The sequence below is a fragment of the Camelus dromedarius genome, chromosome 25 (assembly GCF_036321535.1).
Source record: "Camelus dromedarius isolate mCamDro1 chromosome 25, mCamDro1.pat, whole genome shotgun sequence".
Classification (NCBI taxonomy): domain Eukaryota; kingdom Metazoa; phylum Chordata; class Mammalia; order Artiodactyla; family Camelidae; genus Camelus; species Camelus dromedarius.
Window position 1 is genome coordinate 11615572 of NC_087460.1, and position 21950 is coordinate 11637521.

General features: G+C 36.7%; 1 protein-coding gene across 2 annotated transcripts in view; it reads right to left on the minus strand.

Moving 5' to 3' along the window:
• PLCZ1 (phospholipase C zeta 1) overlaps positions 1-21950 on the minus strand; it is a 35936-nt gene that overhangs the window by 10599 nt on the left and 3387 nt on the right. The window contains exons 2-8 of one of the 2 annotated variants that reach the window (XM_010988849.3): positions 15321-15552; positions 11498-11699; positions 8764-8908; positions 6417-6566; positions 3682-3781; positions 3540-3600; positions 2214-2365 (exon numbers count right to left, since the gene is read on the minus strand). In XM_010988849.3, coding sequence (XP_010987151.2) covers positions 2214-2365; positions 3540-3600; positions 3682-3781; positions 6417-6566; positions 8764-8908; positions 11498-11699; positions 15321-15552 — 1042 coding nt within the window. The remainder of the gene's footprint in view (positions 1-2213; positions 2366-3539; positions 3601-3681; positions 3782-6416; positions 6567-8763; positions 8909-11497; positions 11700-15320; positions 15553-21950) is intronic. The other variant, XM_031444029.2, reaches the window with a different exon arrangement.

Consider the following 21950-nt stretch of genomic DNA (forward strand, 5'->3'; position numbering starts at 1 on the left):
CTTACCACATTATTTCTAAGTGACTGAGAAGTATTCACACAAAGGGAAAATTCTGTTTCTGATTTTTCCCTACTATGAACTTAATGATGTTTACTGTGTTTTTAATAATGATGGGCATCCTTACAGTACATCTTTGCTCTAACATTATTTACTAGTGACTTTTGGTACAAGAAAAATGTTCTATACTCTTTGCAAAGAAATGGTGATGCTGTTTTATGACGATTCAGAACTACTCAGTCCCTTTTCAAATTTTCAGCAAGTGTTGCATGTGAGGACAGTGAGAGAATTACAACCATTTTTGCTGTGCCCAGAAGTCCTGTTCCCATGAACAACAACAAAATCCATCCAATAGTGGATGGAGGCTGGTAAACTAGGTCATTCAAATTCAAACTCTGTTGACAATATTTCACAGTAAAAAATATATATTTTATATCATAACCCCGCACCGCACATACCTGGTTGTTTCATAAAACAACAATACTTACTCTTACTGCACACAATACACTTTTCTCTATTCTTTTTTCTAGTCCATTTCACTTTATTGTATTCCATTCCATTCTACTCTGTTCTGTTTTACCGTCATCTAGACCCACTGAGTTGATTTTTGGCCACTATCCTCAGTTTAAAACAAAAACCAAAAAGCCCTAAAATATCCACAATCTTTCTAATAGGTATTTTGAGATGAGCTAAAGCCTTGGGTACCGGTGGCCAGCCCAATGAGGTTAGCCAACAAATATATCAGAATCTGTGTTTCCAAACAGCCAGCAGCTTTTCTCAAGTCCGTTGCAGGTGCTAATTTTTTTGCCATGGTGTTTCCACATAAGACTGTCGACTGCAATTTTTAAAAAGGATTTGGAGCGTCACCCTGACTCTGGTTATTAAGTTAATTAACTGTTGGGGCCCAGGGTAGGCTGCCCCTAAAATGTGCTTCAATGGCATATTGATATTTTAAATTAAAGTTACTTAAAAAACAGCCAATGCAAGCGGGACACTTTAACCATCCTTTCTGTCTGTCTGAAAGCAGGAAATAAGACTCTCATGTGCAAGGTGCACTCCCTGCGTCTGGAGGTAGAAGGACCCCCTTATGACCAAAGACACAACTCAGGGCCAAGAGGCCTGGATAAACTAACCTTGTGACGCCTTCAATTCACCACCCCAAGCCCAAACTCTGTTTAGATTCCTCACTAATTGAGCACCCAAAACCTAAGTTTCTCTGTCCTGTCAATTTCTCACAAATGTACAGTTTCTCCGTCTAAAAAGTATAAAAGCTGCCTGCTTTGGCCACTTCTTTGGTCCCATTTCTACAAGACCTCTGTGCGCATAATTAAAATGTGTTTCTTTTTCTCCTGTTAATATGTCTTGAGTCAATTTTATTATTAGTGCAGCCACAAGAACTCAAGATGGGTGAAGGGAAAAATCTTCCCTTCCCAACAGACCATCCCTTTTAGAGTTGGTATTTCCCGACATGGAGGTCTCAGAAGGAGACACGGTCTGCTTCTCATTCTCTTTCCCAGGACTTGCTGCAGCTTGGGCTCCACCAAGCAGAATAACCCACCTCAGATTTGGAATCAGGAGACAGTGAAAAAAGGCTCAGAGACAAATGGTACCTCTGCAGGTGCACAGCCATCTGGCAGTCTGGCCTGGGTGCCATTTTTTTCCCCTCCTCTTCACTTTGGAGATACAGCCTTCAGGTCTATTTAACTCTACCTCTCACATGCCCACTGAGTCCACGAAGTTCATCCTGGCTTCACTCTCACCACCATAAGCCTTTATCATCTCCTCCCTGCAGGCATTGTCACCCTGATCAGAAACACACAGAGGCTCATACCCACCCTGAGAGTTCAACCTTCTCCTGTCCATCTCTGATTCCAGGACAAAGTTCAAGTTCCCTGTAATAGGCTTTGCCTGCCTCTGCAGCCTTGTCACTCACCACTCTCCTTACATAAACCACTCATCCCAGCCCCACCCACCAAAGTGTCTATACTGGATAGTCTCAATCAAAATTTCATGACTTAAAGAATTAAGTTAATGGTTGAGTTCTGTGAAATAAAACTTAATGTGACCTGAGACATACAACCCCTTTTAAGTCATGTTACATATGTTGAAATTGTATCAGAACATAGTTTTTGCAAACATCATTGACCAATTTTGACACTTTTTTGGTGAACAGAACTTATTTAAACACATCATCTGTTTGAATCATAAGAATTTACCTCTCAACTTTGAAAGTTTTCGGGCTTGTGTCTCCCCAATAGAATTACTTTCATTAAACTGTTGATACAGTCTTGAATGGTCAAAGCTTCTGAACTTCTCAGCTTTAGTATAAATAACAAGATCAGAGAGGGCCATAGCTATTTTTACCTTTGTGATGTAAAAAAAAAAAAGGAGTAATTTCAGATTTTTGCACTAATCATTTGAAAAATTATTTTTCCAATAAAGAAAATGTGCTTTCAAGTCAATGATTTTAGTTTTTTCATAAAATTGTCTCCCTAGAAACTATATGGGTTGGGTCAATGTGAATATGTTCCATGATGATAGTATTTAATGCTAACATGAGACAATCTAACCCTAAAATCCCAATTAATGTAGTAAGTATTAAGGATGACAATTATTTCTATTTATTTCCTTTATCCCAAAGGTCTTAGTTTAGTCTCATGAATTATACAAATTTAGGAACTTTAGTCATGAATAAGTGTATTTCCAATATGACCTGGAATAACTTCTTTTGTATAGTATATTTTTGCTTTCTTTACAGCCCAGCATCTATATCCTCTACGCTTCTATTGGCCCCTTCCAAAGTGTCTTTTGTGAAAAAACATTTCTCACGCATACTCAATCCATGTGCTTAAGGATTGATAACGTGGACTGGGTCTGGCTAATCAGAGCTCTGCGTTCCCCAAGCAACAGTAACTGGTTCAGGGACATGCATATGCCTGGAGCATAGCCAGTGCACAGAAAGGATGTGCTTTGTCAGCTGAAAGACAGACAGGCCTTCTACTGGATTTGAATCTGAAAGCATGTAAAGCTGGAGCTTTGCAAAGGCTTGCACCAACACAGGGAAAGTGGGGCCAAAACTGGAGAAAGAAAGTTCTGTGGACTTTGCTTGATACACTTTACCAAGTCATTCCTGAAATTACAGTTGCTTTCCCTGAACTTTTCATTTCTCTTGACCAATTTAATTTTTAATATTTTTCTTAAACCATTTGTCATGCTGACTTGTATACAAACTTAAAAGACTAGATCATACAGTGTTTTTCTCCTCTCTGACAGCAGAATCGCCTTGAGCGCAGAGACATTATCTTCTGTACATTGCACAATGTTTACTACATTAAGAACACATGATATTTGTTGACCACAGAGAAAAAAATTTTATCAAACAGCTAACACAGGAAAAGAGACAAACAACTTCTAAAACTTCTTTTCCACAGCTAAGTTTTTCCAAACAAATTTTAAATCATAGACTAGAGTTTTAAAGTTCTCAGCTCATAAGAAAGTAAGACAATTTTTCAGTCACTTGTATGAGATTCACAAAGCATCATCTCACTCTCTTTTTCCTGAAAAGTGGTATTCCAACGACCCGTTTCGACTCTGTGTCCTTTACTGAACTGTCTTGTGACACATCCATTGGTTCTGGTCCTTTGACTTCGTTTTCCTCCTCTTGCTCTGTCTCCTCTTCCTCACATTCCTCTACCTGACCATGCTTGTCACAGCCTTTTCTTTCATGGGTTTCCCTTAAGGTTCCTATTTTCTTGTTTCTAACTAATATTTTGAATTTTAATGCCTACAGAAACAATTTGAAAGAGAGATACAATTACACATGTACAGGTAAGTTCGCATTTGTCATTGTCATCAAAAAGTCTTTCAGCATTTTTCATTTTGCCCACGGTAATAAGATATGGAAGAGCTCCATCTTTTTCCATATTCCTATAAACACCCTCACAGAAATCAGTGATATTATGGTATTCACCAAAATTCGCCAAAAATAATAAGCTTGTAATGGTTGGGACTTTTTGTAGCTTTATTTCTTTTACATCTCATAAATTACTACTATTCAAAAATGTGAAATACATGAACATTTATATATATATTTGCAATGTGACAGAAGTTAGAATGGTACAACTTCTGGCAGTGAATGCTTCAGGCCATCACTCTCTTATCCAACATTAAAAAGTTTTCAATGAGATCAGGTATGTAAAAATGTATATGTTTACATTTACTTAAATGTTATATTTTACTATAACATAAATATAAAAATGTTATAGTATTTGGCATCTAGTAAAGACTAAATTTAAGTTAAAGATTCATGAATCTTCACATTTCAACTGTATTGCACACAAGCATAATCAAGTTAGTATTACCTGCCCTTCAAAATCAGGAGCACGTGGCCAGATTCGCCCTCTGGGTCATTCATTCTAAACCCAAAGCCTTCTGGTTCTTTTGTCTCACTTACGTTTTCCTGCCCTTTTCAAGTATTCATTAATTTAACAAATATACTTATTAAATGCCTGCTGTGTTGTATACAGTGCTGCTGGGATCTGGACTACGAAGTAAAGTTCTTTTCTTCTGAAGCTTTGGCTGTCTTTTGTCACCCCCAGGTACCCACTCAAACTGCTCCACCATCTTGGGCCCTCTCTCCCTCAGCACAGCCCTTACATTACTCTCTAACACAGAGCTTAACAAAGTGCACTCCGTGACCACATGTATCAGAAGCATCACCTGGGGTGCTTGTTAAAAGAAGATTCCTGCAATCTACTTCAAAATTAGAGAATCAGTCTTGAATTGTGGGATGGAATTAGGCCTCTTTGACAAGTCTCTAGGCAAGTCTTTTGTACACTGAAGCTTCAGTACAGTATGAAAAAATAATGACTTTAATTCCTCATTTACTCATTGGATCGACTCTCCTTCCTTTCGTGTGGAAGCAAAAACTTTAATGAAAATTATACACTTGAATGCTTAAAAAAAATTTATAAATAATAGGAAGAGGAATTCTATTCCTAGAAAGCTGTAATTATTATCATTTCCTGAATTAGACCATGACTCAGATTAAATCGTTGATGATGTGTTTACTGCACTTTGCACAAGTTCTTTGATGTTTCTTTTCTGGGTGGGGGAGGGATAAATTAGGAGTATAGATTAACATATACAAACTACTCTATATAAAACAGATAAGCAGCAAGGATCTACTGTATAGGACAGGAAACTATATAAAAACTGAATCGCTTTGCCGTACACCTGAAACTAACACAATATTATAAATCAACTCTACTTCAGCTAAAAACTTCTTTTCTGTCATAACTGAACACATGTAGCCTTAAGCACTCTTATGAGGCGAAAGAGTCACCGCTTTTCCATCTGTTCCATTTACTTTTGTCCGTCTCAATTCTATCACGAGCCCTATGCTTCTTGTCACCAGGGTCACAACACTTTAATCTTTGAATTTTCCGCTCATCTAAATAAAATAAGGGGAAATATAAAGGGAACGTTGAAACATATCACAAAAATACTGCTCTGGCTACCAAAATGATGACATATCAAAACTGAACTGTTGACGCTAAATCTTGCTATCATTCAAAAAAGGAAAAAAGCGCCTTTGTCACCTGATCAAACTTGGAGTGAGGAGAACGGAGCGGCAGAGGAAACCAGGAAGAGGTGGCCAGAGAGGAGTGCGGAAAGCCTAAAGAACACGGGGTTACAGAAGGAAGTGTTTCAGGGACACAAAGGGGACACCCACAGGGTTGGATGCTGTCAAGGTAACAAGTCAGAGGAAGGTTGAAATAGATGCGTTAGCATTTACCGATAGGAAAGTTTTTGAGGACCACAGCGAGATACTTGGTGCAGGTGGAAGAGGAAGCCTGATGAGGTAGACTGAGAGAGGGGATAGTAAAATAAAAAGATGGCTGGAGAGGAAAGTGAAATCCTGAGGGTAGAGTGGGGGTGCTTTTTTTTTTTTTAAACCAAATAACTTGAGTACAGGCAACTGAAGATGGAAAGAGGCCTGTAGAGACAGGAACATTGAAAAGAGCAGATTAAAAAAGGGGGAACCCGCCACCCAGAAGCTGAGGTATTAAGCAGGGGCTCTATTTACAGCCTAGTTCTTTGCCTCTTTCTTTGGCCTGTAGAACATACTAAATTCCTGGGGCCTAATATTAACTGACTTGAAATTTTGAACTCATGGGATATGATGCGCAATTAAAATGTGTGTTTTTATATATATCTCTATGTATTCTCCTTATCAAAATAGATTTACCTAAATGCTCATGGGAATGTTTCCTAGGAAACACATTGCAAAATACACCTCTATAAATAATCAAAACTAAGCATTTTTCTTTGCTCTCTAGCCCAGTTTCATGGGCCAGTAAAACAGTGGCACGCTTTTTCTTTTTTCCTCAACCTGAGCCTCTCAGACAAAATGTTACCTCTGGTGAAGGTAGTTCGTCTAGAAAATCATCAAGCGTATCCGAAAGCAAGGAATCCCCAAAAACAGACTGCAAACTGTCCGCCATCACTTCTTGCTGGGCAGGGGAGCAGTGATTTTCTAAAGAGAGCACCACTGGGTAGTCAGAGGTCTAAAAAATTAACCATTACTACAGTTATTCATCAGGACTCAATAACTTCAATGCAATTAGTAGAAGCACTTAATCAATTTTAAACCTTTACTTCTAACGTTCAGTACCTTTGCGAAATAATTAAGAACTCTTTAGAGTGACAATACTCTTACGTCTGACAACACAGGGAACATTAAATCTGTATAAAAAGGAGAAGTATTACTATTTGCACTAGAAGCATACGAAACAGTCAAAGCATCCAACAGCAGGTACTTGTTTAAATAAATTATGGCACACCCATGCAAAGGAATGATACAGGTCTGTTGCAAAGGAGGTAGTTAAATATACTACTGAGAAAGTCATCTATGATAGAGTCTTATGAAGAAAAACAAGCTGCCAAAGAGTAAGATTCTGTATTTTTATTTTTTAAAGTGCATATATTTTTTTAGGTATTTTTTAATGTGACGGAATAACTTTAGCACTGATAAGTTAGGGAAAATGTTCATTTTCTACATTTTCCGTTTTAGATTCCATAATCAAAACTCATTATTTTATAATTAGAAACAAAGATAAAGATATTTCCAGTTTTTAATACTAAAGAGCACCTATTAAGTAAAGGTGACCCTACAAAGATATCTTCTGCCCTTAGACACCACTGAAGCTTTGAAATTTGTCACAGAAGAGTGAACAGCATTCATTTGGGGAATCTCCTTATATAATTTCGTTTCCATATATAATTATCAGGGCACAGATTTATCAATTTAGAAACAAGAAAAGGAATTGCCACGTTTGCTGCATTATTATAGACCTTTGATATATATGTCATATGTTACATATTATGTCACATACAACATTATGCCTTATTAATGTATGAGTATATTAATTTCTTCTGGCTGCTGTAACAAATTACCACAAATTTGGCTGCCTGAAACAACAGACATTTATTCATTCACAATTCTGAAGGCCAAAATGTTAAAATCAGTTTCACTGGCTGAAGTTAACAACAATGACTTAGGCTGGAGCACATAAAAGTTACCATTTGCTGAGAAGAGAAAGACCACAGGAAAAGCAGGACTGGGAAGAAGAGGAACACAAGCTGGAGCTCAAGTCTAAACATGTTAAGTTAAACATACCTATTAAATATGCAAGTGGAAATAACCAAATCGGGAGGGGTCTATATCAGTGTAGCATTCAAGGGAGAAGTTTGGATAGAGATATAAATTTAGAAATAATCAGAAATTGGGTGTTTAAAAGGATCAATGCCATATATCAATGTTTTATACTGATAGAAATTTTTCATGTTTTATATTTCTATCTTGTGAATATTTATTATTTTATACTCTTTTTCTAATAAATAATGGAGCAATTGATTTCAATGTCTGATTTTTAAGTGATGTTTATGTTTATGGATAACTTATTGACTTATTTAGGAGAACTGTAGGTTTATCAAATTTTTAATTTTAATTTATTAGATATTCACTAAGTACTCAATAAGATTTTGTTAAATCTCTTCAAATACACTACACTTGAAGTACTTAAGAAAGGAATCAAATATACTAAGTTTACAAAAACAACTTAAAATGTCTGAAGGTGCTTAATTAGCCAAGCATGTAATGGGACCAAACATTACTCAAACTTGAGTGACTGTTAAAACCTGCTCAGTTTATAGAGGAGGACTAAGCTGAATTTAGAGGTTCTAGAAATAATTAGATCTTTGAATCTGTAACTGTAATAAATTTAGTAACAATTTTGAAATCCAAAGTCAACTTTTAAACATCCTTTGCTGTGTAAGTAGCTGGCATTATAGTCATAAAAAATGCCAAAATTGAGATAAGACATTTTTGACATTTGTTTCTTGAAAGAAAATTATTTGAATATTGGTAAAATATTTACTATTACATGGACCAGTATTTCTCAGACTTTGTTGGCCATAATGCATGGTAAGAAATATATTTTACATTGTGACACGGTATATGCACACTCATATAATATATATTACACAATTAAACAACAAACAACATGCACCTTACTGCCTGATATTAACTTTGATAAATCTACTTTAATGATACACTACATGGGTTCCACTGCTTACTCATGGATCATAACTCCCAACTTGAAATGTCACTGATCTAAACGAAGGCCAAGCATTACAGAATATTGAAACAAACAAGTTATCTTATGTTTAAATAACTATAATTTAACGAAGATATGCACATACTATGAATGCATATTTTTGTATCGCTTGGATAACAGTTTTAAATAGAAGCTTGCTGGTGAATGTATAGCCATGGTACACAACAGGTTCATTTTGTGATCCATCCCAGCAGTCGATTTCCAGACAACGGCATCCTTTCACAAGGGCACTAGCAAAATTTAAACAAAATAGTCATTCATGGATTATGGATTAACCTTTAAGAATATACCACATGGATTTCACTGCCTACGAATAAGTTAAAACCCTCTGCTGTTTTGTGGAAGAAAATTTTTCATGGAGAACAAACTCAATAGTACTGATTCTCGCTATATCTCTAGATAGTTTTAATTTTATCCTTAGATCAAGCCAACTTTTACCAAATCGCTTATTTTAATTGCATTTTCTGAGGTTTGGTCCGCAGCAAAAATGACTTGAGCAGATCGCGTTGGGTCATGCCAACCCCTTTTACTCCAAAGCACCTGAAGAGAAAGTTGTCTCTCCCCCAGCAGTGGTGTTGAGGTCACCACATTTCACTATTTCACATTGAGTGATATGAATGAATAATAAAATCTGGGAATGAATAATGAAAATTTCTCTCTCAGTAAAGAAATTCTCCACTTAAACAAGTTTAAGGGGCTTTTCATGGGTTAAAGTATTCAATGCAGTTAATCTTAGTTATCCTCTTTTAAAGATGAGCAAAATTGACAAACAAAAAAGTTATTATCTGTCACCTAATTAACAAGTGAGGGAAAGGAGGAAAGATCAGAACCAGAAGCTTAAACATTAATAGGCAATCCTTCCACTATACTACCTCTCAGAAGTAGAGAAATTTCAAAAGACTTGCATTTTGAGTGTATCTTCCACAAGTGGGTAAAGAAACAGAGGAAGAAATACAATTAAACATTTAATTTTCACATAGGTGGACCATTTTCTTGGAAATCAAAAGTAATTTTGTTTCTCTAAATCAACCTGTTTAAAATGTATATTTTCTCTCTTTAAAAAAATTAAAATAATAAGGTTTGAATAGAAATTTCTAAAACAAAAGTAGAGCTATGAATTGGGCAATCCTTACCTGATTCTAAATGATCTATTCCTGAGTTTGTGGATTTACGTACTTACTTAGATTTTAAATTGGAGAAGCAATATTATTTGTAACTTTGATGTAATCATGGGATTATACGGTATCTTTTCTATCTGTGGTTTTTCCTTAGTAATCCAATCACGTAGCTTTGAGTATCACCTATAAGCCGATGATTTCCAACTCTATTCTTCCAATCTGGATATTTCCTCTAAATCCCAGACACACATACCCAACCCAGCCCTTTGATAGCTAATTGATATCCCAAACTGAACACGGCAACCACGGAACTCTTGCTTTTGCCTCACACCATACAAAGTCCTCCTCTCTGAGGCTTCACCATCTCTGTCCACAATGTCATTGTACCCTGTGTTATCAGCCCAAAAATCTCAGTCCTCTCTCTCATACCTCTCTTCAAATCACCTGGTAAATCACCTTGTTGGCTCTGCTTCTTTAAAATATTTCAAATCTAACCACATATCTCAACTGCTGCCCCACAAATTCACCATCTAAATAATCATTACCACCTGGACAGCTACAATATCTTCCCAAAGCATCTTCTAGCTCTGCCCTTGTACCAGCAGTCTTTGCTCCGCAGTAAAAAGTTAACACAAAGTGTAATCTTATCCGAAGGAAAACCCCTCCAGTGGCTTCCCAGTGCAACTGGAATAAACCCACTTTCTTCCCCATGGTCTCTAAGACCCTCGTAAACTGAGCCCATCTACCTCTTCAAACTCTCCTCCCTTCATTCTCCACTTACTTGTTTCCACCCACGCTTGCCATCTTTCTCTCATTTGAACATGCCAAGCACTTATTATTTCTTCTGCTTAGCATGCCCTTCCCACCAGATCTGAAACTTCCTCCTTATCATCACTCAGACCACAACTGTTTGCCTCTTGAGAAGCGTTTCCTGACCCTTCAATTACAGTAACACCCTTCACCCCACAATTGCTTTCTATCATGTTACCCTTGTTCATCTTCTCCATATGAGTCGCCTGAAAATATCGATCTGTTTACCTGCTTATGATCTGCCTAGTCTCATGAACAAATGAGCAGCTTTAAAATCTTGCTCACCACTGTTTCCCTAGCTGACAGAAAAGACTGAAGCTGAAGACTAAACTGGCATTAACAGTATGATGCACTGTGGAATGCAAAATTAAAGATGCAGCGTCGACTGCCTTTAATCTATGCAAATCATCTGACATATAAATACATATATATATATAAAATTATCTGTAAGTGCCACATAATACAATTTACTCTACATGTTGGTTTTACTTATAGCACTGTGTCCTGATATCTGGGAATTAATTTTAACCATATTTCTTTAGAATCTAGGATGTTCTAATTAGCTAAGTAAGATTTTAAAAGGCTTTGTCACATCTTTTCCTATACAAAGTATCGGAATTATTCAGGAAACTTCAGCAGGACAATAACTGGGGAGAAGAGATCGGCAGACAGGATTAGAAGGGAAGTGTATGATAATAATACACTTAATAAATTATGTAACCACCCAAGGGTTGGTATCCAAGATATACACAAACTGAAATTCCTCTTTCCTGTGTGTATTTGTAACACGCGTAGCCTGTTTTACTGTGAATGACAACTTATTGAAGAAGACACCACCAGGAACTTACCAGTGTTTTGAAATGTAATGGATTTAAAAATCAAAATAAATACCTTACATATCCCCAGAGATCACTTGGTCCCACTAACTGGTCAGATATCAAGTACGTATTATGTGAGCTTGAAATAAAATAATCATTCAATGGATGAGTCATATCTTGATAAACACTTTGATACTCAGTATTAAATAGCAGACATTCAGATGAACCCATGAATCTTGTAAAACCTTCAAATGACATCTGGTGTGCTTGTTTAACTATAAAAAAAATAAGTTAAAAGAATGCAGAAATATCATCAGTAGTGTAACAATGACATCCCACCTCAAAACTTAGTAGTAGAGCATATATTTCTAACATATTCATTTACAATTAATATTAATACTATTTCTAGTTTTTCTTTGGAAATAAATTTTTCTAATGTTCTTATATTTAGTTCTTTTATACCAACCTTTAAGTACATTATATATTCAATCATCTCTGATTTTTTTTAATGTTTTAAAAATCCATACAAAAAAAGGCACATATGTCATAGATCCATGAATTTCCACAGGCTAAATATGTAGGTAACTAGCACCAAAGTCAAAGAACAGAACATGACACCACCCCCTCCACCCCCAGAAGGCTGCGTCCTGCTCATTTTCCAGTCTTCCTCGTCCCCACCCTCCCCCACCAACTGTATTCAACGGTCTGGCTTCTAGCAACATAGATTAGTTTTCTTTGTTTTTCGTGTTGTATATAAATGAACTCATATAGTATGTATTTTGTTAGTGGTTTATTTTGCTCAACATTGTTCAACACCACAATTTGTTCACCAAGTTTATTCTTGACGAGCACTTAGATCATTTCCATTTGGGGCTGTTTCAGAAAGTTCTGCTATAAACCACCAGTAAGTGTCTTTCAGTGCAAACATGTACTTGTTTCTGTTGGTTGATTCCTACGCGTAGAATTGCTAAGTCATTTGCATATTATCATCTTTAGCAAACTATCTATGGACTTTCATACTCAGTATAATATATACGAAAATTACTTAAGCAGAACACTGGCTCTGGAATCAGACAGCTTGGGTCAAATCCTTTGTTATGTGGTGGGCATGTTGGCTAATCTCTTTCTGTCTGTGGAATGGTGCTAATCTTAACACCCATCCCTGCATATTAGCTCTATAATTAGCTCCATAAATGTTAGTTACTGTTGTTTTTGTTGTTGATAATGCAGTTTGCCTCAAATTAAAAGTCTGGTGTGAGTATTCCCTTTAGAATAGAGAGTGATCCTTGGCAAAGACTTTTATCTCTGGGAATTTATTCTACAGAAATAGAGACTCAGACAAAGATTGATGTGCAAGAAGGCTCACACTAGCATTATTTATAAAAGCAAAATAAATGGGAGGAAGAAGCAAATTAAATCTCAAAATATAATACAATACTAAGCAGCCATTAAAAATAATGTATCAAAAATATATAGTGACATAAGTAAATGTTTATGACATCATAAAAATGAAAAAGCCAGCATTCAAAATGCTATTACAATTTTGGTTTAAAAAATGAAAGCTAGAAGAAAATATATATAATGTTTATAGGCATGCAAACTCTCTATTTCAGAGTTATGCAAATTTAGGACCAAGGGAGCTATGGATCAAATGCATCATATATTGTAATAATTATGATTTGCATGAATATATTCTTTGTCCCAGAGCAAGCAGTGATTGGTTTATAGCCCTTTTGAACTATTGACTAATTAAGCAAATATCTTTGGTAATGGAATAGAAAACAAACTCATTTCGTGCCCTTAAAAACTACCAGACTGAGATAAGAGTTAATCTCATGGATTTTTATTTTTAAAATAAAATGAGGTTTTCCTAATTTAGTACATGTCATGTATCAATGTGGGATGAGACTGAGAATCTGGCAGCATTGGAGACTATAACATCATAATCCAAATTGGCCTTAATAAGTCTCTAAAGTAATCAATAACCATGTAAATTTAAAGCAAGGTCTTGGCTGTGTGTGAAACTATCTGAATGAAGCAAAGGGAGGCTCACAGGATGAAATGGATGAACAGTGTAATACTATGGTACAAATGCAAACACATTTCCAAGACGTCACTGGCACCTCTCATTATCCCTTTGTATCTTTTAATTTACCACCTGCAGGTAGCAGGGCCAGAGTAATTTTTTTTTAATAGTCTTGGGAATCATGCCACTAGAAGTGCTTGTCTGCGCACTGGTTGTTTCCAGGTGGCACTGACATAAAGAGCTTGAACCAGAACATAATTCAATTCCTGCTTTCTTAGAGAAAGTCTTTGCTATGGAAAGAAAAGGAGTAGTCAGCTGGACTCATCACATGCACTTAAAGAGTTGTTTTATGTTCTGATGTAAGCTCTTTATCTTTTTGCAAACCCGCAGAAGTTTTAATAGTGATCAGATCAAACTCTTACTAGCACTACCTTCAGTCTCATCACTACAATGCTTAAAACCCTCCGAAGTCTTTACGTGGCACTGAATCGTGAACTGAAATCTTAATTATGACCTACAAGGCCAACATGATTTGATCCCTGCCCATCTCTCCAAACTCTTCTCACCCTCAGTCTCCAAGTTCCAGCCACACCGTCCTCCTCCTGTCCCTCAAATTCTCCAACTCAGGTCCAGCACTTCTCTTCCCTCAACCTCAGAGCCCTCTTGCACTTTGTCACATGACTAGTTCTTTCTCATCACTTAGGTCTCAGCGCAAACGTCTCATCCTCATCAAAGGCTCTCCTAAACTCCCAACCTGAGCTAGACCTCTTGGGCTGTCTACTCTCAATCACTTTCTCTATTTTAATTTTTTCACAGTAATAGCACTCCCTGAAATTATCTATTTATATGTTCAATTATTTATTGTCCATTTCAGGCCAAACCCCAAAAGGAATATAAGACCTAGTTTTCCTTGCTCTCCACTGTTTCCCCAGCCCCTAGAATCATACTTGGTTTTCACAAATAAATATCTGAATAAAGAATGAATGTATGACTCAATGAAGGAACAAGTTCTGTTTTGTCAGAACCCATGTTGCCATCTGTTAAGCACTGGTGGTCATAAACCAATTTTCAAATGCAGGACTTGAACTTTCATACATCCCTTTTTAAATAAATATTTTGAGCCATTCTTTTAATTTCTGTAGGGTTAAACAGTATGCTGTAATAGTGTTCTTGTGCAACTATGTGAATATTTTATTATATTACTTTTTTTTAAATTTAAAGACGAGCATAAGTGAAAAAAATGGAAATGTTTTGCCCATTGAAAGAAGAGACAGAGATCAAAAACTATATGAAAATGATCATTTAGCTAAAACCAGATAACTGCATTCAAAAATGAAAGAAAAGCAAAATTCTTTAAATGTTTATGAAATGTAATAGACAATTATGTGTCTAAACAACAGGGAAATTAGTGATTTTGTAACATTTTATTTCTTTCCTAGAATTGTTTTCATTTAGCTACTTTCATATTCATATTATTTCAATAATAGAGCATATAAAACTGGAAAACTGCCTATACCGGGGTTTCTATTTTATTAATGACTATGAAGACACTTTCTTCCATTACAGTTCATGTAACAGAATTCTCATCTTGCTTTCCCTGCCTAAGCTCACCTCTGAACACTTGAGAGATACACAGAAGCAGTGAAAAGAAAGGAACTGGACAATGAAGCAGAAAAGATGCCATGGTTACACAATGCAGGTTTCTAAAACACACATCTACAGTCTATGAAATACAAAATTAAACCTGCCAATATTTCATATTACCCAGAAGAAATCTGACCCAGTCAAAAATTTGAATTTGATAACTGTAATTCATTAAAAAAAAACTTGGCATATAAATATTTAATAAAACTTTGAAATGCAAGCATACCTTCCTCAATCGGCTCGTATTTTTGTATGATCTCATAAGCAAAACTTTGATTAATGTTGAGTGCATACTGCTCTTGTGTCAAAAATTCGACCAGATTCTTTTCAAAAAGAAATTTCCGGTTTTCAGAATACGTGTTGAAAATCTCAGTAATTTCTTCTCTGTGTGCAATAACTCGATAAATTGTTCTAAATTCTTCTATGGTGATTCTTCCTTGCTTCAGCCTGTCATTATCCTACTAAAGAAAATGACTGGTGGGCTCACATTGTGAATATAAAAGATACACAAAGTGAAAACGTTAGAGTATTTGTGTAATATATACATATCGACTTATACTAGAAAGAAGTTATATTAAATTCTTACTTCAGATAAAATATATAAAACTGCATGAAGAGATGCCAAAGTTGGCGAAGGGTTAGCAGATCATCACCACTTAAAAGTCAGTGGTCACAGTGGGAGTGAAAAACGATATGGGAGAAGATAAGGATTCTAGGTTATCTTTCAGCTGCACATTTCATTTCTCTATTTTACTCTACTTGACTACCTTCTTAAAACCATGCCAGACAGTACATAATCCTGTGTCACCAATATGCAGCCCGCACCATAAATGTCAGAATAAATCAGTCATTCAAGATCACTGTAAATACAGAAGCTGCAGTAGGTAGTTTTAATACCTTGAGGAAGTGGAATCTGCAGAATCACTGAAGGATTCAGGACAGAGACACACAAGGCAGGTTTCCACAAGGAAGTGGATTCACCTGGCTGTTCTGGAAAATTCAAGTTTGAACTTAATGAGATAAGAGACAAGAAAGTGGACCGGTCCAGTTATTAAAAGTAACAGAATCACTGTGAGGTTCTGAATAGGAAAATGACTAGCAACATAGCAGTTTGGTACAATTAGTTGGGTGTTACCAACTGGAAGACATGGAGACCTGCAGGTAGGGGAACAGAGAAGATGCCATCTAGCTGGGAGGTGCGGAGTAGAAACTAAAGGACAGGCGTCAGTAAAATTATGAAGCGAGAAGTCAGAAAGATTCAACACATTAACATTTTAGATGCACAAGGAAGAAAAGTCAAGAATGCCTGGAGTTGAGGAGAGTTAGAAACACCAGTAGAACTATAGTATCACTTACAAATAAAAAGTCGATGCATAGGAAGTGCATCTTAGAAGGACATTTCATTTCCAAAGAGGCTATTTATATTTTAATTTTCCTGTTACATTGGAAACGGCTTAAGCACAAAGATCATGTGCTGAAGAGCCACTGTATTGTGGAGAAAAGCTGACAATTTGTAGATGGACGGAGCTGACATTATATTCCTAGCTCCAGAGTGTGGGGGACTTTGCACATGTAAACTAAACTCTGAGCTTCATGCTCTTCATCTGCAGAACGGGACGGACAGCAATGCCTGTGTTACCAGGCTGCTCTGAGGACTGGATCCCACTGTATTGTCCTGTCTTCTCTATGTCTGCTTCCCTCACAGCATCCAGCCTGGTGTCTAATCTTTTGACAAATTTAACTATAGGAGCCTAGGAGTAAAGCAGAGGATTAAACAGATGGAAACGACCTCTTCACTTCGTAAGGAAAAGTTCACCAGAGGGTTTGATCTGATCCAAGAAGTGGTCTGAGCTGGGAATCAAGTAGGAAGAGACCAAGGTTAGTTCCAGGAGGAGCATGAATCTGTGCGCACGGAGCAGCTTGAAGGAGCAGGAACTGGAACGAAGCCCTAAGTGGGAACGAGATGGAGATAAGCTTGGGGGAGAGGCTGGGATCGGAGTTTGTCAACGAGAAGATGTGTCTCCAGAGCTCATGATACATTACATAGAATAGCACCTTAAAATTATATAATCTTAAAATAATTCACATTATCAATAATCTTAAAAGGCCATGAAGTTCAACTTACTGTTTTTAAATTCTGGATTTTGAGGTCCACATAAGTCAATGTTAAAAAAATGCTAACATTTTTTTTTAATGTTAGCACCATCCTGCTCATAATTTATCATAAAGATCTTGAGCAAGTCAGTAAAAATCAAAGTGTGCCTATAATTGCTGAAAAGTTTTGTCATATAAAATTCTATGAATTAAAAATTACCATCATACTGAACAGTGGCATAAAATAAGATATGCTTTATCCGCTCAGTAATGAAAGTTTTGTTTCTTTCAAGCAGGATATAAATTTGACCATCTGGAATGTCCTCTGGTAGCTTGTTCTGTTTTGTTTTTCCCTAAAGATCAAAGTTGTCATCTGATACTAGAAAGAATTAGAGATGTAAAGTTGAAACAAAATCCCACAATTCCAACTAATTGTTATAACTGATCAAACCCAAAGGAAATGAAGGGTCAAAACTAACCAAATTACCAAAAAAAAAGAGAAACCACACACTTTAGATGAGAATTGGATCGCTGAAGATGGGAATTCTAATTTCAGTAGGGAATTCGATGGGAATTTTAATTTAAGACAGAAGGAAAAGGAAGGTAACAGGGGGGTAAGTAACAAGGAAAGGAAAGATAAGGCCTGGTGAACAGAGCATCAGCAGCGGGAGATGCAGGAAGAAGAAAACTGACTAGCAAGAGAGATTCATAGCTGAGGCACATACAGCAGCCACAACTCACAAAGCACCAGCAGGAGGAAACTGAAGATCAAAAATCTTATGTAAACTGTCCCCAGCCCCACAGGCATGGTGATCCAGGGCCTGAACTAACTCCAGAACCACACAGACAAGCAGTGGGAAGAAAAAAAGAAAAAAAACAAATCCAGTGCATCATTAACGTATTAACAGTATATGTGCAGAAATAAATTGTGTAAAATACAAGTCTGATCCCTTCAATTCTAATCCCTTCAATTCTAATTTCTCAGTGATTCCCCTTTGTCTTCAAGACAAAACCCAAACTACTGTGTGCATCCAAGACCCTTGAAGATATTCACTGATGGTTTCTGCCCTTACCCTCTTCTTCCTTGAACTTCACATGCTCCGTGCTCTGAATTAATTACAGTATAAATACCAAGCTATCTCTTGGTATTGTAAAAGCTGTTTCTTCTGTCTGGAATACCCTTCTTTTATTTCCTAATTTACTGATTTCTACCAATCCTTGAAAAAGTGTCCCTCCCCACGAGTTCTCCCTTACCCTTCTTGTGTCCTCCCCAGGTCACATTCAATAGCCCTCCCACGGATAATTCTCTTCCAGGGTGTGCTGCGCTGAAATAAAAATCTTTTTTTTCCTACATCCCTTCTAGAACCATCTCAGACAGGAAACCTGTCCTCTGTTTCCTGTACCCTTAGTACTTACAAGAGTGCCTGGCTGAGGTATTCAGGACCTGGTCTATCACCTAAACAATTTTATGATTCTGGTGAAATATGTTCATTTAATTGGATAAAGGAGCTAAAATAAATGTCTCCCTAAATCTAGGGAGAGTAGGAAAAGACATTTTTTAAAACATATTCCAGAAAATATGTAAAATCTCAGGCGCCACTGCAGGAAATATTACAGCTTTTTAAAATGTTACATATTAATCATTTACAATGTACAACATAAAATAAAAGTAATGAAGCAACTTTTCTCCTGCTTCCAAAAAAAAAAGTTCATTAAGTGGTTATTCTTTACAAGGCATTACAAAAGAACTTTACTGAACAACCCATTCAGTGTTTCTGCATAATTTTAAAATAAATCTTCTACCTTAAGACTATGAAGCCCATTGAGGTAGAGATTTTATTCTTTTTATTCCCAGTTCCTAATACTGGACCTATACTCGAGTAAGAGCCTAGTGGTTATATGTTTAAATGAATGACGAAATACACGAGGACAAAAGGACATATTAAAATAATTCTACTGCTAGTCATTCTGATAGTACACATTAGAAAACAGAATTAGGACTTTTCATGTTGTAACTATTTCCAGTGCTCAGTTTGCTAATAAAAAGATGAAATGTTACTTAAACGACATCATGAGAAAGCTGATCTGTCAAAACACAGAACTTTTAACATAAAATGTAGCATTTTATAATTGACTCTGAAATTACACTAAAAACAAAGTATTCAAAATATATTCTAGGAAATCACATGACTTGCCACTTTTTTTCCCAAACTCTGACATGCTAGTTTCAACTACCTCATCTTTCCCTTTCCTTATTCTCTATTTCCTTCTGTCTCTATTGCACAGAGACAGCAGTCAGAGGCACCCAGGCCCCAGTCTTCCTGTGAAGGAGGCCTATTTGCCTATCTTGGAGGTTGCAGCCTGAGGTCCAGACCTGAGGTTTAACACACAACCAGGGGCCCACTGTGGCTCTCTCGGGAGCCTCTGGCTCTCCCCTGCCCCACTCTGGGTGGGTGGCGTCTCCCTGGAGAGAGCTTGTGCACAGAGCTGCTGCCCACAGGCCATGCCCCTTGATAGCCTGACTCTGGTGGTCAGCGGGGCTTGTGTTCGTGGGTTCGGCAGAACCGAAGCAAACAAGAGAGAAGTCTTTGGCTGGCTGTCCTCCTGGGGCTCAGCTCAGAGGGAGCAGACAGAGGCATCCATCTCCCAGCCTTTCCCTGAGAAAGGTCTCTCTGCACACTTTACAAGCGGCTGCCCAAGAGCCAGCTTTCAATCAGCCTGCATCCAGATGCTGCCGGAGGTCCTCCTTTTGGGACACTGACAGGTCTTGGCACACCATCAATGACTCAGAGCTACTAATGATAAAGAAGGCTGCTTGAACAATCATAAGGGTTGAGAGACAAGCCAGAGCTGGGGCTGAGCTAAATGATAAGGTTCATCTCCTATATGAGACCATCCTTTCGAGACTGGTACAGGTGGCTGTTCTATCTAATACACAGAAATCAACCCAGAGAGTAAAAAAAAGGAAAAGAAAAAATAGAGGAATATGTTCCAAACAAAACAGCAAGATAAAACCCCAGAACAGAACTTAATAAAGCAAAAATAAGTGATTTACCTGATAAGGAGTTCAAATAATGGTCATAAATGACATGGAAGTCCCTCAAAAAATTAAAATTAGAACTACCATATGGTTCAACAATTTCACTTCTTGGCATTCATTCAAAGGAAACGAAATCACTATCTTGAAAAGGCACCTGTGCCCCCGTGTTCACTGTAGCATTATTACAATAGCCAAGACATGGAAACAATCTAAATGTCCTTCAACAAATGAGTGGATAAAAAAAAGTGTAAGATAAAGCAACCTATTGAATGGGATAAAATATCTGCAAATGATATGACCAGTAAGAGGTTAATATCCAACATACATAAACAGCTTATACAACTCAATATCTGAAAAACAACCCATATGATCCAGCAATTCTACGCTTGGGTATATATCCAAAAGAACAACTGAAAACCTTAATTAAAAAAGATACATGTACTCCAATGTTCATAGCAGCATTATTTACAATTGGCAAAATATAGAAGCAAACTAAGTGTCCATCAATAGATGAATAGATAAAGAAGATGTGAGATATATATAAAATATATATAATGGAATACTACTCAGGCATAAAAAAGAATAAAATTTTGCCATTTGCAGTAATATGGATGAACTTGGTGGGCATTATTTTAAGTAAAATAAGATAGGCAGGGAAAGACAAATACTTCATGAACTCGCTTAAATGTGAAATCTAAAAAAAAGAGGCAGGGGAGGAGAGGATGGATGAAGATGATCAAAAAGTACAAACTTTCAGTTGTAAGATAAATCAGCTCTGGGGATGTATTGTACAGGATGGTGCCTACAGATAATACTACTATATCATATATTCAAAAATTGCTAAGCAAGTAATCTTAAAAGTTCTCCTCGCAAGAAAAAAAATTGTTCCTATGTGAAGAGATAAATGTTTACTAAACTTATTGTGGTAGTCATTTCATAATATATACATATATCAAATCACAGTGTTACAGCTGAAACTAATACAATGCTATATGCCAATTATGTCTCCGCAAAATGGGAGGAGGGGTCAGTAAGATTGCTCAGGAAGAGTTTGTAAAGTAAAAAGAAAGAAAACTAAGAACACAACCTTAAGAGACTAGAAGAAAGAATGCCAGTAGGACAGATGAAGAAGGAATGATATAAAATTTTAAAGGAAAACTAGAAGAGAGTTATGTCCTAGGAGTCAGGATATAGAGAAGTTTAAGAAAATAGGGATAAATAAAAATGCACAGAGAAGCTAACAACTGGATTTAGCATTTTTGAAATAAAGAGGTTTTCAAGATAGGTGTGAAGGCAAAATTATTGCAATGAATCACTGAAGAAGTTGAAGAATAAAAGGTAATGATTCTTTCAGTCTATTAGCTAAAAGAGAGAATGTAGCATTTACAAGAGGATATGGTGCTATTTATTTTTCATATATGATTAAAAATAAACTTAGATTCTGGAAGACCAACTAAGGTAAAAAACGTCACAGAGGTGGGACAAAACAAAAATGTAAGTGGCTGAAATGACCCAGGGTGCAGATCTGTAGGGCAGAGTTGGTAGAGAAACATCCTACCTCATCTTTCTGCCTTCTAACTTCCAATCTATTCTACACTGCTGCCAGGTTTATCCTAAAATATGCAGTATTTCCCTACTCAAAAAATGTCAATGGCTACCCGACTGCCTACAAAAGTAAGTCCAAATTCCATGACCAGCCATTTAGGATTTCTATCACTTGGC